Below are 21,515 nucleotides of genomic sequence, written 5' to 3'. Positions count from 1 at the left end.
GTCCATGTATGAGATTTTCTTTAGATCTGCACTGATTGGTACAATAGTCAGTAGCTTAAAATGCAGCTACTCTAAATTGCATTGTGCTGTGTGTATAAAATACACACCAGAATTTGAAGATTTAGAATGAAAAAAAAAGTAAAATATCTCATTAATGATTTTTATACTCATTACCTATTAAGTTGACAGTATTTTTATATATTTTGTTTAAATAAAAGATATTATTAAAATAATTTCACCTGTTATTTGGCTACTAAAAAGTTTAAGATTATATATATGATTTGCACTGTAATTTTTTTGGACAAGGCTGGTCTAGATCAGGGCCAGTAATTACCATCTACAGTATGGTAATCTGTGTTTGTAAATAAAGTTTTATTGGAAAACATGTCCATTCATTTACATAGAGTTGATGATTGCTTTCCTGTTGCCATAGCAGAGTTGAGTAGTTGTAACAGAGACCATATGATCCATAATCCTAAAATATCACCCATCTGGCCTTTTAAGGAAATGCTTGTTGACCCCTATTCTAAAGCAGTGATCTTTAGCCATTTTTTAACAATGACCCACAATAAGAAATGTGTTGGCTATCATGACCCAGTAGGCACACACCTGAAACGAAAGTTTCACAAAACAATGTTTCAAAAATCCTTACTGAAATATTTTCGTGTTTTCTGGTCCCATAGGAGCCTATTTTGTTAAACTGCTGGTAAATTGCCATGACTCACTAAATTGACTGGGCTGCACATTCACTACTAGTGATTTGAATAACATTTCTCAAGGACATCTATCCAAGGGGTGTGTGTGTGTGTGTGTATGTATGTGTGTCTTCACAGACACACATTTACATATTTTTTTAGTTTTATCTGTTTGTATACATTCCATTCAGTGTTTTTCTAGGTTTATGGACTGGGGAGCTTTGCCAGCTCAGCAGCTCTGGTGCTGGAATTTCTCCCTTGGCAATTTTCTGGGCCTGAGGAGCAAGAGACTCCAAAGGCCACTTTGGAGGGGCTGGGTCATTGCATTGCCACAGAGCTGACTTCTGTCCTAGACCCAGGAGTTGTCATTACTCACAGCTGCATACCTAGGCTTTATCTGCAAAAGCCATGATTGATAGATCAGATGAGAATAAAAATATTTTACAAAACTTTCCATGATTTTATTTTGCCAGAGGGTAAAATAATCTACTGCCAGAGCACTTCCTGAGGATCTGATATTTCCTAGAGCCCTACAGTGACATTAAAATGTAAGGCATACTATTGGTCGTGACCTGGCCATCACTGTCACAGCTTACACTTGACAGCTGTAAGCTATTTCTCAATGTGGGTTCTAAGAATTGGGGGTGAGGAGAAGGACGTGTCCCTGAAGAGTATTTTCATGGGAGCTAACAAACTTTCTCTAAACTTTTCTGGTGATCAGTACAGCATCCCCACGACCGCAAAGACCAATAGAGGGTCTGGCAATGTTGAACACAAAGAACAGTCGATACATTCTTGACTGTAAGGTCATGTGCATTAAATAAGGCAGCTCTGATGCCAGATCAATACTGCATTGTATATTTCCTACAGCCGATATTGAGATATAGATCTGCTGTAGTGGGAACAGGACTGTCATCAGGAAATACCAGTTTGGACAAATCTGGGTTACCACCAACAGGGAGAGAGCTAGATTGATTGTGGTCTGCCTCACTTGGTGGCAAAAATGTCAGGTCAGATTGAATATTCATGTAGTCCTTGGGAAAAGGGAAGGAGAAATCAATAAGCTAACTGCTTTACCTGATAACAGGCAGTGTTTTCTCCAAGGCAAGTTATTTATCTCTTGAACTTGGTATTCCGGTCATGATATGTTGGTAATGGTGTCTTAGAGATGCAACAAAAGATTTCATAGAAAGCCTAAGGGCAGATTCTATGCTTCAGGAAGAAGGGTTATGTTAACATATTTCTGAGCATTGTACTAGCAGTCTGGTTAAATTGATAGAAAGTTTTCGTTAATTCCAAGGAATAACCTAGACCCTTTGAAACTCTGTTAAGAGAGTACCAGACAAGAGGAAATCCCACCTTTTTAGGCCTAATTTGCAATTCATTTGCCCTGTGATCCTGCAGAAGCTACCCAATCTCCGTATATCTCTGTAATCGACTCGTATGATAACGTTCGTGTTTTTCTTCATAGAGATGTTGTACAGTCTACAATAGGGGACATATGTTTTGGCCAACAGGGTTAGAATATGAAGGCGGTTCCTCCTAAATCATGATTTTGGATTTGTCAAAATTTCATAGACTCACCCGTCCTAACCGTACTTGACAAATCTCCTACCATTCACGTGCATAAGGTTTCAAAAGTGTGCCCGTTCTCTCTTCCCAGGATCATCTTTTTTTCAAAACTTAGCTGGTGCTTCAGGTTTCCAGAGCATAGTAGGTTCATGACCCATTGCCTGGCTTTTGAACTGAACCCAAATTAATCACTTTTCTTGTTTGTTCTTGCATTTTCCAGGCACCTTTTAAAAATGAACAAGAGCAGCTCTGATTTGGAAAAAGTAAGCCAGGGCTCTGCAGAGAGCCTCAGTCCTCCCTGCAGGGGCGTCCACGTCAGCTTCAACACGGGCTCCACGGACAGCCTGGCCTCAGACTCCAGGACCTGCAGTGATGGAGGTAACAGACTTGACCTTGACGAAGAGGCTTAGATTCTCCCAAGTCTGGAAGGCCAGCCATGGTCTCACTGCTAGGATTTGGAATGGCTGAGCTAGACCTACCATCTTGGTCCTACTTTGACCCTGAGGTAGACTCCACCGAGAGGGGCAGTTGCCATTAATTCCCTTTTGGATACGTGACGAGGCACCTCATGCTGCCCTGCTTTTTCTACGGACACACAGTGCGTCCACTGGCTCCTGGGGTGATGAGCTATCTATGTATAGGTCTGTCTTCCATTTCTGTCCTCGGGATGTGTTCTTGGGGGATTAGTACCACCAACCACAAGCTTTTACCCTCCACGTTTCTCTCTCTCCCTCTCCGCTATCTTCTTCACTCCTTCATGTGCATGAGGGCACACCCCCATGCACACGTGCACACACTCACTTGGAAACGGCAGGTGCTTACGTATATGTTTGTTGAATTAAAGCATGGAGGCTTCATGAGACTACCAGCCATCCCACTCCGTGGAGAAAGCTCTAAGGTGTACTATGTGGGTATGTCCTGATTGGGCACATTCCTGAGAAGGAACTCTTGTGTTTCTGTAGTCGTAATGGGTAGTGTTAACACCTCTCACCGTTTCAACATTCTTTGCATGTGTGTGTGCATCTGTGTGTTTCTTCTGCTTTTCTCTTAAACTCGCTTTAGCATGTTAGTTTTCGACATGTGCTAACATGACCTCTCTCACTCCAGTGGAAATATTTCTTCCCAGTAGGCAATTTTGGAGTCAAGACTTCCATCGTAAAGTCGCAGTCACCAACATATTTCTATTGGAAAGATGAGTACTGCAAAGTCTAGAGCATATGTTGTGTCAGTCTGTGGTGTGTTCTTCTGGGAAACTTCTGATAGCTCAGACTTTAAAACGGCAAATCGCTTAGTTTGGATTGGGGTAGGATGTGGCGAAAGAGGGCTTTTTTACTCTGCAGATTTTCCCCTTTTCATGGTTCTGGCTTTATCATGTGCCAGTTATTCAATGGGAATGGACTTCAAAATGGGCATTCCTAGATCAACAAAAAGTGTATGCCTTGTTACTAGAATTTGGGCCCTTAGAATGAAAGATTTTATTCTGCTTATGAACGCTTATGCTTTCTCCTGCTTATGGCACCTGCTTATGGCTCTACACCCTAGACCATGCTTCCTTTCCCCACTCTCCCTTTGTCATAGCTATTAAACATCAGTCTAGAGACCGTCTAGAACCACACTGGTCATGAAAAGTGAAGAAGCCTTCAGTCTGCTTCTCATCGTTAATCAAGGTGGCTTGCTTCCGGTCTATTCCTAAACAGTTACCTTTCAATCCCATGAATCCTTACTCGCTTTTACCTCATAGAAAGAATATTGAACTATTTACCCATCATACCTTTTGTGACTGTATCTAGCCCTGAAGCTGAGAGAGTGGATCTGAAGGGAGATAGAGTTAGTTCAAGCTCAAGTTCCTGGAGACCAGAATGTAATGTCTTCTTTAATATTAAATCAAAAGATATCATTAGACTATTTGTTTTGTCAGTAAGAATTCACTAGTGAAAAAAGACACATTTTCCAGACTTTTTGTATCTGCAGTAAAGACGGACCTGAGTGAGCTGAGGACAAGGTCACTCCAGAGTGTATCATAATAGTTTGTGTAAATTTCTTGGAAGCTTGTCAGGGTTAGTGGTTAAAGTTAGTTTTCTACTATTTGGGTTTTGTGACAAAAAAAAAAAAAGTTTTAAATTTCATTTAAAATGGGGGGTGCACCTGGGTGGCGCAGCCGGTTAAGTGTCCAACTCTTGGTTTCAGCTCAGGTCCTGACTTCAGGGTCATGAGACGGAGCCCCGCATTGGGCCCTGCGCTCAGCGGGGAGTCTGCTTGAGGTTCTCTCTTTTCCCCTTCCGTCTTCCCCTCCCCCACTTCTCCCATGCATTAGCGTACTCTCCCTCTTTCTCAAATAAAGAAATCTTTCTAAAAAATTTTATAAGAAAAACAAACATAATTGGAATATATTACTTTGTTGAATTTTAAAAACTGATGTGTCTAAATTTTAGCTTTACAAAGTGTCATCTTTATGTCACTGTTCACGTCACTTCTTCAGGCTTGTACCCCATGTCACACCCCTCAGAGCACATCTGTTATCCCATCTGTCCATGATGTGCAAGTCAGCTGAACAGTGAGTCTACTCAGTGGAAGGAAAAAAATCCATGAAAGCAGTTTGGTTGGTGCTTGGCTTGGAGGGACAGACCGCACGTGTCAGGACAGATCCATGCACGCCGCCGAGAGGTGACCTGTGGGGAATAGCCGGGAGGCACAGAGGTCAGCTAAATGATCACCACAAATGGTCATCAGAAGACTCTCATGCTGTAAATGGTTCCTTTCAAATAGGTGAACCTAATGCCCCATGGAGATCATTTTCCTCTTCGATTTAGGGTAACGTTAAAATTCAGTGCCACAGTTTAACACACATCCCTGACGCCAGGTTCCCACAGTCCGGCAGATTAGAAAGTGCTCTGTGGAACCGAAGCTGTTGGCACCAGCAACAGGTAAGAGGTCTGGCCACACAGTGAATTTAGGTGTGAATTCACATGAAGGTCAGTGTTCGTGTTTTTATAGCTAGCAGACCAGAAATATAGCCAGGTTAATGAAATATCCTCACGGTAGTCCGCTTCTTTTCCTCATTAGTTATGCCAAGGGGTTTTGTTTTGTTTTGTTTTGTTTTGTTTTTTAAGATTTTACTTATTTATTGAAAAGAGAGAGCACACACGAGCAGGGTCAGGGGGCAGAGGGAAAGGGACAAGCCCGCTCCCCGCTGAGCAGGGAGCCCAACGCAGGGCTCGATCCCAGTTCCCCGGGATCATGACCTGAGCTGAAGGCAGCCATTGAACCCACTGAGCCACCCAGACACCCTGCCCCCCAAGAGGATTTTTTAAATGTATGCATTAGTTCAGTCATTGACTTGATAGATACTTGTAGAATCCAGACCTCGTGCTGGATACGATTTTAGATGTTGAATGTAGAGCAGTGACAAAAAAGGCCCAGTTCCTTCTCTCCGATTCCAGTGGGGAGAGATGGACAAGGAGAAAGATAAAGGGCTAAAGTAAAACAGCCAGTGTGTCGGATGGCAGTGAATGCTATGAAGAATCAAGCCAGGAAGTGGGCGGGAAGGGGTGGGCGGATCTGTCAAGAGGAGAGACAGTCAGTCCACACAGATCAGACATCAGTTGGGAGTGACAACCTGACCTTCCCTGAGCATTTATTTGCTCCTCGACTCGGGCTGTTACCTGAGACTCCGTAAGAAGAAAAGGCGGCCCTTTTTCAGGGCCTTTTTCAGAGACTCCCTGGCTGAAAATAGTGTGTTCTGACTGTCAAACAGGCCCTCAGAGCGCTTGATCCTAAATTGGCGGGTTTGGTCTAATAGATTCCATTTGGTGTTTTGCTCTAACAGGGATGAGACCCACCTCCTCCCCCACCCCTGTGGAGACACACTGAGTCATGGGATCTGTTCTGGGAGATTGATTAGTGAAGGAGGAAGAAGATATCCCAAAGGAAAAGATAGTCATTTCTAAGAATGTCTGTGGCCTGAGCCCTTACAATATCACCAAAGTGAAGCTTTACCTTAGCTTAAACTATTCCCTTTAAACTGAATTTTAAAATATATTTTATCACTTTAGTAAAGTCAGTACGTGTCTCTGAATAACAATTCACTTGATGGGGAAAGATATGACAGGAAAAGTCAGAGTCATCAGATAACCTCTAAATGAGCTCCCACCTTTGAAATTTTGAGGATATTTTTCTATATCTTATCAGAAATTCCTATCCATACTTTTTTTTTTTTAAATTTTTAAGAAGATTTTATTTATTCACACAGAGAGAGCACAAGCAGGGGGAGTGGCAGGCAGAGGCAGAGGGAGAAGCAGGCTGCCTGCCGAGCATAGAGCTGGATATGGGGCTGCATCCCAGGACCCTGGGATCATGAGCTGAGCCGAAGGCAGACACTTAACTGACGGAGCCATGCAGTCTCCCCTTTTATCCATATTTAAAATGTCATAAACCTCAATAGGACACATTCTTACACTTAATATATCTTGAAGTCTTTCAAATCAGAACCTCTGATTTGAACCTCATTTGAATCAGAATCTCATTTTTGTTAATGCTGCGTATTTTGTCATTGTGCAAAGCGGTTAAACCCCTCTCTTAAACAATGCACGGTTAGGTGATCTTCATTACCAGTCTCCGGTAAGATCCTGGGACACACCTTAAGATAATTTGGTGAGCATATCTGTAAGATAAATTCTTAGAAGAAGTGGAATCGGTATGTCAAAACAGACACATTTTAAATAGACATTTCCAAATTTTCTTGTAAAATGTCCATTTACACTTCCATCAACAGCATGGGAAAGGGCTTCAAACTAATTGTTAATCTTACTGTTAATTTGGAAGAAGACCCCTAAATGATACTGTGTTCTCACAGGAGATGGGGAGCCCAGGAGTCCAGGGCCGCACTGGGGCGGTGGGCATGGAATGTTTGCTATGTGCCTGTTTCCAAACTGAGACCTCCTCTTTTGCATGTAAATTGCATTCACGTCTCCATGATTGTTTCTTGGGATGATTAAGTGTTCTGGAGAGACTCCTCACCAATGCCACATCTCCCTGCCAGTTGTAAAATGTTAATAACGTGCTTCCATTTTCAGACCACGTTTACCTTCTTGAGAAAGCAAGCGTTCTTTTTGAAGGGATACTTGACTGCTTTTTTTTTTTTTAACATTTAGAGTTGAGTCTTTCTGATTATGGGACCGAAGAGTTTGCACAGTTTTTCCCTGGAGGAAAAGCTACATGTGAGGCTAGACCATTCCCTCTGCCATCCACTTCATGTATCAAGGGCCAGGAAGAGAGGCTTTAGTAGAAACCATCAAGAGTGCCATTTCTGCATGCCATGGGCAAGGGGCCCGCATAGATGGCTTTCTCTGAATGAGGCCATGGGCTGTAGGAGAGGTTTGATCCATCTGCTTTTTGCCCTGTGCCTTGCATTTAGTAGGTGCTCAGGAAACATTGAATGAACAGGTACATCTCTACAGCCATTTCCAGCTGAACAGTCCATATCCTCATTAAAAAAAAAAAAAAATCCATGGAACACTCCCAAGTTTTTCAAATAAAAGAAAATTCCATTTGCTTCACCTTACCTGCAGTTGGAGAATAGCCAGACCCAAAAGCTAAGAATTTGGAGCTTGGGTGCTCCTGGCCCTGAGTCTGCGCTCGGCCTCCACAGTTGTCCTGGGCAGCTGCTGTCAGAAGGCAGAGCTGTGCACCGAGGAAGACAGACGGGTTCATTCACACAGCTCAAAACTGGACTGATCACTTCCTCCTTAAGCCTGCCTCTCATTTTGGCTGAAGAGAACAATGAAGGTACCTATTAAAACCCAGCAAGAAGAGAGGACTCTATAATAAAAGAAAACATCCCAGTACTACGTTTGAACTTCTGGCCTCCCTTTCTGCCTTGGCTTTAAGCTGTTTATCCCAACCACTAAAATCCTGATTTCTTCTCTGCTTTCTAAATACAATGGCACCAAACTCGTATTGCTTCCCCTTGGTCTTTTTAGGATCCCTCCCGGTGTCCCGTATGTGATATGTAACTTTTCCACCAGAAACACTTTTTTCTTCCCTGAAATGCGCACCCTATAGAGATACAGACATGTTCTACTCTATAGTTGGCTACTGGCTTTATACATAGAGTTAGAAATGGGAAGAAGAACTTTTGGAGCTCTTTGGCCCAATTAGTATGAAAAGTCATTTCAAAACCTACCGGTGATGTAACTATGATGAAGGCAAACTTCCCAGAAAAGTATTTTCCATTTTCACCTCTTTTTACACTCTTCACTGTAAGCCAGAATTTGGAAACAGGGTGATCTAGCACCAGCATAAAACCAGGATATATTTGAATTCTTCTCATTGCTGTTGAAGCTGAGTCCTGAGAATGTGGGCTTTGGCCAAAGTTTTTTCAGGAGTTTAGGGTTGGGTTTTTTTTTTTCCTTTTTTTTTTTAGTCACATTTTCCTGAACCAGTGTTTTGCCTGTGATTTCTGTATCTATTTTAGGTATCAAGGCATATCTGTCCCCTCTTTTTTCTGGCTCTCCTGAACGCAGAGTGTGGTAGCTGTTGCAAATACAGTGGATGGACCCTGGCAAAACATAGGGGTTAGAACACCAACCCCCGCACAGTCAAAAATCCACATATAACTTCTGCCTCCCCAGAAATGTTAACTAGTAATAAGCCTACTGTTGACCAGAAGCCTGATAACGTGAAGAGTCAACTCAAACGTATGTTGTATGTTGTAGGTGTTATATACTGCATTCTTACAGTACAGGAAGCTGGAGAAAGGAAAATCATAAGGAAAAGAAAATACATGTACAGTACAGCACTGTATTTGTTAAAAAAAAGAAAACACATATAAGTGGACCCATTCATTCTGACCCCGTGTTGCTCAAGGGTCTGCTGCAGTAAGAATGTAGCTGCTATGTTGCCTACAGCCACGTTCATGAGGAGGGTCCCCTGTGAGAGACTGAAGAAATTGGTGGAATCAGAGTGGGTCTTTAGGGGTGCCCTCTGGCCCCATAGCAAATAGGTACTGCTTGTTTCATGGTGGAGGAATTGCAGTTTCATTGAGAAGGGCCTCACGTTGACATCTCTTTCGGAGTAGCCCCAGGATACCACCAGCTGAGCTGTTATGTGGACCTGGGTGCCCAGGGCTCTCAGAGTGAAGGATGGGCTTCTCACTCGTTGTGGTTCCAAAGCTGGAGGAAAACTTCCAGAAACCGGAAGGAAGGGAAGGGAAGGAAGAAGGGAAGGTAGGAAGGAAGAAAGAAAGGAAGAGGGAGGGGGGAGGAAGAGAAAAGAAAGAAAGAAGAAAGGAAAGAAAGAAAAGAAAAGACCTTAAGAAGGATGCCTCTTGTTAGAAGGTGGTTGTGCCTGTTATAGAATTAGGCAATTTTTTTTTTGTAACCTCAAAATCACCATATGTGTACAAAATCCCCAATTATATGGGTGAGGTGCACATTTCGGGTAAGCCTCCCTTCCCTGGATGAGGTTTGGGTGACGGCAGCCCTGCCCTGCTGGGGACGTGTGTGGTCGGGGGTCACTCAGAGGCAGTGCCATCCACTAGTACATGCTTTGTTGGGTGACAGACACATAACATCTAAGAACCAAGGAAAAATGAACCGTTCTCCACCTCATACCCAGTCCTCCTTCCGGATTTACCTATAGATCTGATCAAAGCCACACAGGAGAGCAAGGGAACACCCAGAGGGTAAGGGAGAAAATCACTTCCTTCCCACTGCCTGAACACACAAGTTATTTTTGGTGTGGAAGCAGAACTTCTCGATTCTCTTTGGTAATCTAGGGAATAAGAAGTGTTACAGATTTTATTTTATTTTATTTTTTTACGATTCCTGCTATCCCTACAGATTGAAAAGTTGACCCCAGGGGCAGCTGAGGGAGCTAGAGATAGAGAAAACTTGGAAGGGAGAGAGCCCTCTGTCTAGCGGTATTTTATTTCCAGGGCAGCTTTGAGACAAAACGCTTGTTGGGAGGGGTTGAAAATGGAGCAAGCGGCCAAAATTATAGACTATTCCCTGCTGGAAGGGACCTCCACTGTGAGGCCATTCAGTCAGTTTTTAAATGAGGGAACTCAGTCCAGTGAGGGCAACAGTGAGTTCGGGGCTGGTCCTGCTGTCCGCCCTCAGACTGCAGTCGAGGCAGAAAAGGCGGTGGTGGGGGTGTCCCGGAGAGCTGTACAGGGAGGCAAGGATGGGGAAATAGCACAGGCCTTAAAGAGGCAGCGAGCCCAGAAGTTGATTTGTCAGACACATCCCGGCCAGCAGGACTGGGGACCAGGAGGAGTCCTCTCCATAGGCAGGCTGTCCCTGTCCCTGGAGACACTGATTCGAGCATTGACCGGAGACTCTGATCACATGCTCCCTGCCTCCCCACATCCGCCTACCCCCGCGTCTGTTGATAACAAATGGAGAATCTGACACTTAGACCCATTCTGCTGTCCAGAAAGCAGAAAGGGCAGAAGATGGACCTGTTTTCTTCCTGGCTGCCCTCCTGCTCATCACCTGGGAACCTGATGGCTAAGGCTTAGTGTCCTTTGAGAGCCACATATGTGAGGGGTCTTGCTCTTCCATTCTTCAGCCCAGGAGCTAGCGAGGGATCCTCCCCCGGCTCTCTCGGCCTCTGCTAGAGGGAGGAAGTGAGTGCCTTCTGCTGCCTTCACTGCTGGCTGCACCCTTGAGAGGAGAAATTTCTGAGAGTGTGGGGTAGGGGACACACAGAACCCAGGGATTCAGAACCTGCTGAGATCAACTGCGCTCAGGGTCTCGGGTCCTCTGGCTGCCCGGCTCTCGCTTGCCCCACTTCTGGCTGTGAGGGGAGGTACGGGTGTGTAGAATTGACTGGCCTGACCAAGTGCCACGGCTGCTTAGTTTATCACCAACCTGGCCTCCTGCAAGGATATAAATCAGTCATGCAGCCTTGCTGGCCCGGGGCCCCACCTGTCATTAGCAACGCAGGGTGAGGTGGGAAGGAAAATGACTGTGATCTTGATAAGCCACTGGGCAGCATGAGTGCTTGCCTTGTGCAGATGTGGGAGCGTGAGAAGCACTGTGCTTTCCCTGGGGTCTGGGAGGAGAGACAGCAGAGCCAGGGAAGGTGCTGATGTGGAGCCTGATGGCCTCGCTGTGCTATGTGGGCTTCTCTCCCCATGAGCCTGTTGGTTCCTGGCTCCTGTGTTCATCAAGCTGCCTGCATCTACCTTACCCTGCAGTGAGCTTTGCATCTGGGGTTGTCCCAGACAGGAGGCCCCCACGGCTGGCTCCCTGACTGTGCTGTTATTGGCGAAGCTGCAGCATCAGTGTCAGTGCCTGCGCTGCCCAGGGCCAGGGGAGCCCCGAGGATGTGCGTGTGCCCCTTGCTCCGAGAGGGACCCTCTTCCTATGGAGTGTCCCGAGTAAGGAGACCCCATGTTGATCGGAAGAGCCTGGCGCCTGTGCTTGTCCCTCGGGGCCCCTGCTGTCCCCACTTTGGTTGGAGAAAGCAGAGGGAGACTCAGCGTGGGCAGAGAAAGGTGTTGACACTGCGGGAGCAGCCCTGGAAAGATGGTGCGTGTCGACGCAGAGCTCCTAGTTTGCTTCCTTGGGGGCCTTTCCCTGCGCGCCGGGGCCCACATGTTTGTTGCAGCTCTTGGGAACCGGTCATGCTGCTGAGGTGGGGAGAGGTGCAGAGGGACACCGCTTGCCCTGCCCTTGGGATGACACGGCTTGGGGAACTCCAGCAGGGGCGCATGTCCCCGTGCCATGTCCTTGAATGTAAGACCCAGATTGCTCCCACATTTTAACCTTCGGGATCCTGGGAGGCATTTTACGACCTGTGAATACAGTGAGTGCTTCTGTTACTGCCCTCAAAGCTGCTATCAGAAGAGTGGGGACATCCTCCAGTCGGTTCTGAGAGTGAAGGAAAGGAGGACTATTTCAGTTTGCCCCTTTCCGTGCCCAGTGGCAATGCCTTTTTTCCTGCCTATTTTTACCTGAACTCTTGTTTCATTGGGAAAACTCCATTGTCTACGCTGATATGAAGAGTGAAGTCCAGTTTTCGTCCTGTCTAGACTGGCCCTCCAGCTCCTCATGATGCTTCTGAACATCCCCATGCTTTGTGGTTGGGCAAAGGGGCTGAGGCCGTGATGGAGTCCCCCACCCTGCCCCCCATCAGGGTCAGCATCCTGTGTGCCCCACTCTGGGAACTGGGGGTCTAGGAAAGACTCGCTTTCCCTTGAGATCTGTTTCGTCATTTATCAAATCACGTACCTCCACCTTCTAAGATATTTCTGGGTCCACCCTGCCCCTCAAGGCACCAAGGTGTTTGTCAAAACTCGTAGAAGTACACACCAAAAAGGGAGAATTTTGCTGTAGGTAAATTTACCCTCTAATAACCTGACTTTAAAAAAAAAAATAAGTCCATTCAAAGCAAGCATTAAGGTTTGCTGTTGTCATTACTGCTTGCAAAATGTTGGAAACAACCTAAGTGTCCATCATGAGGGGATCGGTTAGCTAAATTATGATACTTGCATAGGATGATATATTATGGGTCACTGTTAAAAAGAATTAGGGTAGATCTGTACATCTGGTGTGAAATACCTTCTTTGAGTAAATGTGTGCTGTGCATTTGTTTGGGTCATTTGGCAGATCTCCGGAAGGATCCCTGGAGGTTGCCAGCAGTGGTTTCCTCTGATGAGGGAGCCTGGGTACTAAGGGACAGGTGAGGGGGAAGACTCCACTGGCACTGTATACCTTTCTTGCATTGTGAATTTTGTTCGGTGTGCATCTGTTGTCTCTAAGAAATAGGTACAAATAAAATAAATTGCTTTGACTGGCGGGCCCCCTCACTGAGTGTCATTGGCCTCTAGCCTGATCGTTGCTGTTTCTCTGTTTCAGGCCCTTCGTCTGAGCCGGCGCACTCACCCACCAGCAGTGGGAAGAAGCTCTTTGCTCCTGTTCCCTTCCCTTCAGGCTCCACTGAGGATGTGTCCCCCAGCGGCCCCCTCCAGCCCCCGCCTCTCCCCCAGAAGAAGTTAGTGAGCCGGGCCGCCTCTTCCCCTGATGGCTTCTTCTGGACCCAAGGGTCCCCCAAGCCAAGAACGGCAAGTCCCAAGCTGAACCTCAGCCACTCAGAAACCAATGTCTGTGCTCACGAAGATCCCCACTTCAGCTACTCCTCAAGCCCTGGGAGCCGCCATCATCCAATCTTCTCCTCTTCTGAGCCCCTGGAGAAAACATTCAGAAGCAACGGCCACTGGGTGCCAGTGCCAGGGCTGGCGGGGAGCAAGAGCAGCTGCGGGAGCCCCAGCCTCCGGTGCAGAGGGGTCCCCTCGGCCACCTCCTCCCAGCTGAGTGTGTCCAGCCAGGCGTCTGCCAGCAGCACCCAGCTCCACTTGCACAGCCTGCTGAGCAGCATCAGCAGCAAGGAGGGCACCTATGCCAAGCTCGGGGGGCTCTACGCCCAGTCCCTGGTCCGCCTTGCGGCCAAGTGCGAGGACCTCTTCATGGGCGGCCAGAAAAAGGAGCTGCACTTCAACGAGAATAACTGGTCGCTCTTCAAACTGACCTGTAACAAGCCCTGTTGTGACTCGGGGGATGCCATCTACTACTGTGCCACCTGCTCTGAGGACCCCGGCAGCACCTATGCTGTGAAAGTAGGTACCAACCCACCCCCCTCCTTCCATTCTGCACTGCAGCCATCTGGCCCCGGCTGCGACAGGGCTGCAGCTCGGGCGAGTCCTCTCACAGTCCAGGCCGCCGGAGCAGGCTCAAAGCCAGAGTTCTTGCTAACACGGAGTGCTCGCTGATTTCTCGCTCAGCCCGGCCCGGGGCACTGTGTGGGAAGATTTGTAGTGTGAACGTGGAATTCCTCCTCTGCGTTTGGGAGTGAGCCCATGTGGTCTAGTTGGATTAGGGAGACAAGTTGTCTTTTTAAGGCAGCAGAGAGTTCATTGGATTCACTTATTCATCAGATTTTTACGGAGTGCCAGTCGTGTGCCAGGTGTTTTGTAAAGGTCTGAGTAGACAGAGGGGAACATAAGGTTCCTCTGGAGCTTGTAATTCAGGAAGGGAGACAGCCACTGAAGATACTGTTCTGCACGTGTTAGAGCTGGAGAGAGCCAGGCCTAAGCACCATCTTGAGCAATAAGAGTAATTGTATCAATTAAGCATTCGCTCAGCAACAGCTCAGCAATAAGCCTCTCGGGTGTATTCACTCCATGACTGCACAGCGTCACAATGCAAATAGGCTTTACAGATGGGGGATGGGAGGCACAAAATGATTAAGTAATCTGCCCACAGCTAGCCAGCAGCTGAGGTGGCTGCGAATCGTACTTTGTTTTGCCTGCAACACCTCTGTTACCATCCTGTCAGTTAAGAAAAAGGAAGTTCCGAGAAGTTAAGAGACTAGCCCAAGGTAACACAGCTCTTGAATCTTTGCCACCGGATCAGGGCTGTTGCGAAGGAGAAAGAGAGCACAAGCAGGGGGAGCAGCAAGGAAAGGGAGAAGGAGAAGCAGGCTCCCCGCTGAGCAGAAAGCCCTATGCGGGACTCGATCCCAGGACCCTGGGTTCAACCTGAACCGAAGGCAGACACTTCACTGACTGAGCCACCCAGGTGCCCCATGGTTTTTGTATTTCTTTCTTTCCTTTTTTTTTCTTAAGATTTTATTTATTTATTTAACAGAGATCACGAGCAGACAGAGAGGCAGGCAGAGAGAGAGAAGGGGAAGCAGGCTCCCCGCTGAGCAGAGAACCTCCTCCCCCCACCTTCCATGCAGGGCTCGATCCCAGGACCCTGAGATCATGACCTGAGCTGAAGGCAGAGGCTTAACCCACTGAGCCACCCAGGTGGCTTTGTATTTCTGAGAGCTGGGATATCTGGGCCCTCCTATAGTAATGCAGTTAGCCCCATTCTCTGAAGGACAATGCATAACACCCCCTTTCCCAGAGGAGGTGAAAAACAAGCCTTCCTCCTTATCTCATTAGAAATGTAAGCCATAAGGAGACAGAAGATAGGCCCCCGCCCTCTAAGGAAGGCCGTGCCCCGGGTGTCTGATCTGACTTTGCCAGAGACTCGGCAGCTCAAGGACTATCTCGGTCATGTACCAGAAGGAAATTCAGAGAACAGCTTCAAATATTCAGAGTCTAGGGAACAACGGCATCAATTTGCAAGCACGCCGGGCTGGGTAATTGTGGGGTGGGGGCTTTTGGAACATCCTTTCCCACGTGCAGCTGTTCTACTTCATTAACGCCGCAGTCTAGACGGAACTCAGTCATCTGGACGCGGGGGGCCGGAGTGGGCCCCCTCTTGGGCCGCTGCCTCCCTGTCCACAGCTCACTTCATCTGTGGCTGGGAAGCAGGAGCCTGGTGCCGAGTCCCCATGAGCAAAAGCAGGCTTGCACCTGCTCCCACGAGACGCCGGGCCCCCTGTTTGTGGGCTCAGCGCCCTGCAGCAGCAAGGAGATTAAAGCCAGCTCTCGGAGCCCTGCTCCGGGAATATGCGGTAGGGGAAAAAGAAAAAAAAAATCATCAGCTGTGTGCGAGTTCCTGGAGCTGCTTTATTCCTCAGTCAGCTCTAACTCCGGTTCGGTAATTAGGGACCTGTGTTAAGCCAGCTGGGCCTTCTTTATTTAACAAACGTGACTTCGCCCAGATTTTTAACCGCGAATCGGGCTGTGGCTCCGAAGTTAAAAGCGAGACTTGGCTCAGCAGAACGTTTGAAATTGGAGCTGAACCAAAGGTTTGTGTGGTCTTGCACCAAAACCCAAGCATAAACTCCCTGAAGATGAGGTGGGGGGGGGGTGGAGGGTGGGGAGGAAGCCTCCCCGCCCCCGCGCCCCTTCCTTTTCCCACCCCCACCATGCAGTGCTGTGAAAGCCATCTCGGGGGACGCCCGCCCAGGCCCCCCCACCTTTGCACTGTGCTGACGCCTCGCCGATGTGGGCCGCGAGGAAGCCAAGGGTCCTAGCAGCGGCCCAGCTCACAGATTGTGAAATGCATCCAGCCCCTTAGCCATTTACCCTGCTCCTTCATTTACATGTCTGTGCAAGCTGTCGGCGTGTTTGCTGGGCCCCGCCGGCCTTTGATAGCCTTGAGAAAAGGTCTCCTTGGAAACAGTTCCCAGGCCCTGGCCAGCTGCACCCTCCAGGTCTGTACAGTAACCCCCCCATCCAGCTCTGGGTCGCCTCACCCTGTGGCTCCCGCCAGACCTGCAGAGCAATCACCATGACAACCTTTTCCAGTGAGCGATCACCTCGGGCCAGGCATTGTGCTGGGAGCCACACCTGCCTTGTGTCACGGACCGCTCACGGTGGCCCCCCCGGGGAAAAGGGACCTATCACGGCCCTGAGTGCCGAGGAGAAACCAGACTGAGACACACCAGGTTGGTCCTCATTACTTGTGGATTCTGTATTTTTGCATCCACTCTCTAGAATTTATTTATAACCCTAAACCCTTTTCTGTGGTGGCTGCACGCGCAGAGTAGGGGGAGATTTGAGTGACCCAATGGATGAATTCCTGGCCCGGGTGTGACAAGGCAAGGTCCTGGCTTCCTGTCTCAGTGCCCACCTGTTAACTAGGGGTCCTTGCTGTGGTCTCTCGATGGCCTTGTTCCTCCCACGTCTGTGTTTTGGGTTGATGATTTCACTGTTGAAAATGACCAAGCTAGGCGCTGCAGTCCTGTCTGGAGTTCCTGGGTGCCAGAGGGCTGTGGTGTGGGCCCTGGGAGAATGTTAGAGAAGCTTCGTTTGGGACTGAGTTAGGTGCTTTTTGCCGTGAGTTCTCGGTTAGTGAATCAGCACTACCAGCTGCTAAAGAGTCTTTAAACAGAAACACCCACAAAATGAGGTTCCGTACTGGCAAGTTGGCAAAAATCCCATGACCGGACGCTTGTCAGAACTTTGCCTTCTGTTTCGCTTCAGAGCACTGGGTCGGTGTTCACTGGAATGGTGTTTGTGGCTACTTGAATCACTGCCAGTGTTTGCAGAGCTCGGAGGTGAGCCCAGGTCTTTTTCACTCCCGCCGCCGGAACACAGCTCACTTGTACAGTCTTGGGCAAATCATTTCACCCCTCGGAGCCTCTGTTTCCTCTTCCGAAGCAGCATCTGCCTCCTCTTTCCTCTTCAGGTTGTTGAGATGTAATGAGACACTGTGTGAGAAATGCTTGGCGGGCACAGGGCCTCACACATGCGAGCATGAGGCTGCTGTCTGGTGGCCGAGAAGCTCTCACAGGAGAGTGACCTCAACAGGTCCGTGCACTGTAGTTGGGATCAAGATGTGAGACCACTTTTTGAGAACTGTAAATTCCCTTTCGTTTTTTGTGTTTTGTGGGGGTTTTTTTTTGGGGGGGGGGAAGAGTTTTAAAAATGTATTTATCTGAGAGGAAGAGAGAGAGAAAACAAGCAGTGGGGAGGGGCAGAGGGAGAGGGACAAGGGGCTCGATCCCAGGACCCCGGCATCATGACCTGAGCCGACGGCAGATGTTCCAGCAACTGAGCCACGCGGTGCCCCCCTGCTTAATAATGTTTCAGAAGACTTCCATTTAAAAACCAAATACAGTTAGGTGGGCTAAAATGAAGAATCAGCAACAGGGCCCCTCAGATAGGTGTTCCAGAATCATTTCTGTTAGTGTAACAGGAAGCAGCGTCTGAGAGAAAAACGTGCTGCCATTTGATTTCCGTTTTACTTCTGTGAGAGAGAGAGGACGACCTGAGGGCGTCCCCTGCCTCCTTCCCCTCTCCCCATGACCATTTCTAAAAGTTTCCTCAGAGGCTGGACTCTGTTACGCTGAGAAGGTGTGGACAGCCGCAGTCCCAGTAAGTCTCTGGGAGAAGATGCTTGCAGCAGGACTCCTGAAGGTGTCCCTCCCCCTTAAGCAGGTGGCGCTTCACAGACACTCCTGTGATCCCTCGTGTGCGGCAACGCAGCAGCCCAAGGGGCTATCCTGGGTCGTCTGCAGGACAATACGTTACAGGTAGAGGCGAGGGGCCTCTCTCTGTGAGCCTGCACACCGATCGTCACCCTGGCCATAAAGCGTGGCCGAGGCTGCAGCGTATCCTTTGGGAGAGGGGACCGCAGACCATCTTCTGCCCCTTTCGTGTCATTACAGGACATTGAGGCCTGAACAAGGGCTATGATGTCTGGCTCGAGACCCTCCGGTTGTGGCAGCCGGAGGAGAATGAGCGTTGCCCGAGATGCTCGGGTGGCTGGTGCTGTCATCAGTATTGGACGATGTTTGAGAGGCAGGGGAGAGGCGCTCGTGGGGTTCCCCAGAGGAGCTCGAGATCACCTGCTTGTTTATTCCTACCTTCAGTTTCGAGGGTGCCTTGGGCATGTTGGCATCCCTAACCCTGGAGAGCTTTCTGTTTTCTTTGGGCTCTGAGACTCAGCCTCAGAGGCTATAGTGTGCAGCTTCCGTAGAGCAGTGCCAATAAAATCGGCTGGCCCCGCAGGCCATGGCAGCTCGCAGGCCTGGCATATTTACCTGGCTAGAGAAACCGGGGCAGCCCGAGGGACCTAGGCCACATCCTCGGGGGGGTCTGCTTCTGTCTCTGAGATTCCCTAAGAAGGGAGCACCGCCATGGTCAGACATACTCGCAGTCAGGTAGCTGCCATCGGGCACGAGGGATGGGGAGTCAGGCTCACAGCCTCACATGGTCCTGTCTGGCTTCCTGAGAACTTGTCCAGGTCACACTGTGAGCAGACAGATGTCTTCCTACTGAGGAACCCCACTCCTGCTGGGTTGTTTATGAATTTCATGTTTAATTTTTTTTCAAGAGATTAATTTAGTTTAGAGAGAGGATGAGCAAGCAGGGGAAGAGGTGGGTGCGGGGGAGGGTGAGCGGAGGGGAGAGGAAGCATTGCAAGCAGACTCCCTGCTGAGCACGGAGCCCAACTTGGGGCTTGGGGCTAGATCCCAGAACCCTGAGATCACATCCTGAGCTGAAATTAAGAGTCACCCACTTAACGGATTGAGCCACCCAGGCGCCCCCTAAAGAGATTGCCAAACTGTGTTCCAAAGTGATGGCACCCTTTTCCACTCCATCCTCAATGCAGGAGGGCTCCCATTTCTCTACATCCTTACAGACACTTGTTACTTTCTGTCATTCTTATTGTAGACGTTCTAGCGGGCGTCAACTAGAAGCTCACTGTGGATTTGACTTGCATCTCCCTAATGAATACTGATACTGAGCATCTTCTAAATGCCTGTGGCCATTTATACATGTCTTTGGTAAAATGCCCATTAATATCTTTTGCTCCCTTTTGATTGGGTAGCTTATCAACTAATTGTTGAGCTGTCAGAGTGTTTTGTTCAGTTTTACCAAGGAAATCATTTATCAGCTACATATTTTGTAGCTGTGACTTTCTCCAGCCTGTGACTTCTCTTTTCCTTTCCTTAATGGTATCTCTAGAAGCACAAAAGAAGAATTTTGATCATTTTCTACTTTTTTTCTTTTGTGGACCATGCTTTTGGTGTGGTATCTGACAACTCTTTGCCCAGCCCAGAGTATCAAAGATCCCTGTGTTTTCTTTGAAAATGCGCATTTTGAGCTCATACGCCTAAGTCATCGTGATCCATTGCATGTACAGAGTAAGGGTTTCAGTTCACCTTTTTGCAAAACGATCCCCCAAATGTCCCAACACCATTTGTTGAACAGGATGATGGAGTCCCCTCCTGACCTGACTTTGCCTTTTCCTTGCAGATCTGCAAAACCCCTGAGCCCAAGACAGCCTCCTACTGCAGCCCTTCTGTGCCCGTGCATTTCAACATCCAGCAGGACTGTGGCCACTTTGTCGCCTCCGTGCCCTCCAGCATGCTCACCAGTCCAGACGCACTCAAGGACCCTCTGCCTGCACCGCCCTCACACCCCCCTGCCCAGGAGCAGGACTGCGTGGTGGTCATCACCCCAGAGGTGCCCCACCAGACCGCCTCTGACTTTGTGCGGAATTCGGCCACCAGCCATCAGTCGGAACCCGAGGCTTACGAGAGGCGCGTGTGCTTCCTGCTCCTGCAGCTCTGCAATGGGCTGGAGCATCTGAAGGAGCACGGCATCATCCACCGGGACCTGTGCCTGGAGAACCTGCTGCTGGTGCATTGCTCCCCGCAGGCCTCCCCCCGCCCCGCCACGGCCACCCCCACGCCCCCTGTCTCCGCAGCCACCTCCAGTGCCCCCACCCCCGCCGCAACCCCTTCCCCTGCTGCCGCTCCCTCCCCTTGCCCGGCTGCCGCTCCCCCCATCAGTGGCACTCCCAGCCTCTCGGTGGCCCCCGCCTGCCAGGACGGGCCCGGTGAGAAGTGCTTGCCCCGGCTCATCATCAGCAACTTCCTGAAGGCCAAGCAGAAGCCAGGTGGCAGCGCCAACCTGCAGCAGAAAAAGAGCCAGGCCCGGCTGGCGCCCGAGATCGTGTCTGCCTCCCAGTACCGCAAGTTCGACGAGTTCCAGACCGGCATCCTCATTTACGAGCTGCTGCACCAGCCCAACCCCTTCGAGGTGCGCGCGCAGCTGCGGGAGCAGGACTACCGGCAGGAAGACCTGCCCCCGCTGCCCGCCCTGTCCCTCTACTCGCCAGGCCTGCAGCAGCTCGCGCACCTGCTGCTGGAGGCCGACCCCATCAAGCGCATCCGCATCGGCGAGGCCAAGCGGGTGCTGCAGTGCCTGCTGTGGGGGCCGCGGCGGGAGCTGGTGGAGCCGCCGGGCGCGTCGGAGGAGCTGCTGTGCGCCACGCTGCACAACTGGATCGACATGAAGCGCGCGCTGATGATGATGAAGTTTGCCGAGAGGGCGGTGGACCGCAGGCGCGGCGTGGAGCTGGAGGACTGGCTGTGCTGCCAGTATCTGGCGTCCGCCGAGCCAGGGGCCCTCCTACAGTCGCTGAAGCTCCTGCAGCTTCTGTGAGCGCAGCCCCCAGCCCCGCCCTTGGGCTGCCCACTTCCCTGACCCCAGACCACCCTCCCCCAACGCCCCACCTTGCCTTGGACACACCTGCCTGTCCCCCAGGAAATGGTACCGACGACTGTCAGACTTGGATGTAATATATATATAAAATACCTAAATCCGAAAAACAGCAGCTGTCCTTCATTGCCCACTCTAGCCTCTCCGTTTCCCCCCAGTTTCCTCCTACAATTATGGCCACTTCTGGCTCAGGACCAGGGCCTGGGGACGGTTCTGCCAACAGAGCAGAGCCTGTACTCTGGCTCGGCTGCCTCATCATGGGATCGCTTCACTCTCTAATCAAATGGCTATTTAAAAAAAAAAAAAATAACAAAAAACATTTTGAAAAA

The 21,515-nt window shown here is 49.3% G+C and overlaps 1 protein-coding gene across 2 annotated transcripts in view; it reads left to right on the top strand.

Moving 5' to 3' along the window:
* The window catches only part of PRAG1 (PEAK1 related, kinase-activating pseudokinase 1), a 46,955-nt gene extending 25,653 nt beyond the window's left edge, over positions 1-21,302 (top strand). Inside the window, exons 3-5 of one of the 2 annotated variants that reach the window (XM_059156042.1) lie at positions 2,488-2,645; positions 13,130-13,887; positions 19,936-21,302. In XM_059156042.1, the coding sequence (XP_059012025.1) occupies positions 2,488-2,645; positions 13,130-13,887; positions 19,936-21,129 (2,110 nt within the window). In that variant the 3' untranslated portion in view covers positions 21,130-21,302. The remainder of the gene's footprint in view (positions 1-2,487; positions 2,646-13,129; positions 13,888-19,935) is intronic. The other variant, XM_059156041.1, reaches the window with a different exon arrangement.
* Positions 21,303-21,515: the final 213 nt, after the last annotated feature.

The sequence above is a fragment of the Mustela lutreola genome, chromosome 18 (genome assembly GCF_030435805.1).
Source record: "Mustela lutreola isolate mMusLut2 chromosome 18, mMusLut2.pri, whole genome shotgun sequence".
Taxonomy (NCBI): domain Eukaryota; kingdom Metazoa; phylum Chordata; class Mammalia; order Carnivora; family Mustelidae; genus Mustela; species Mustela lutreola.
The sequence above is the reverse complement of the archived record's forward strand: the minus strand, read 5'-3'. Positions and strand labels throughout refer to the sequence as shown.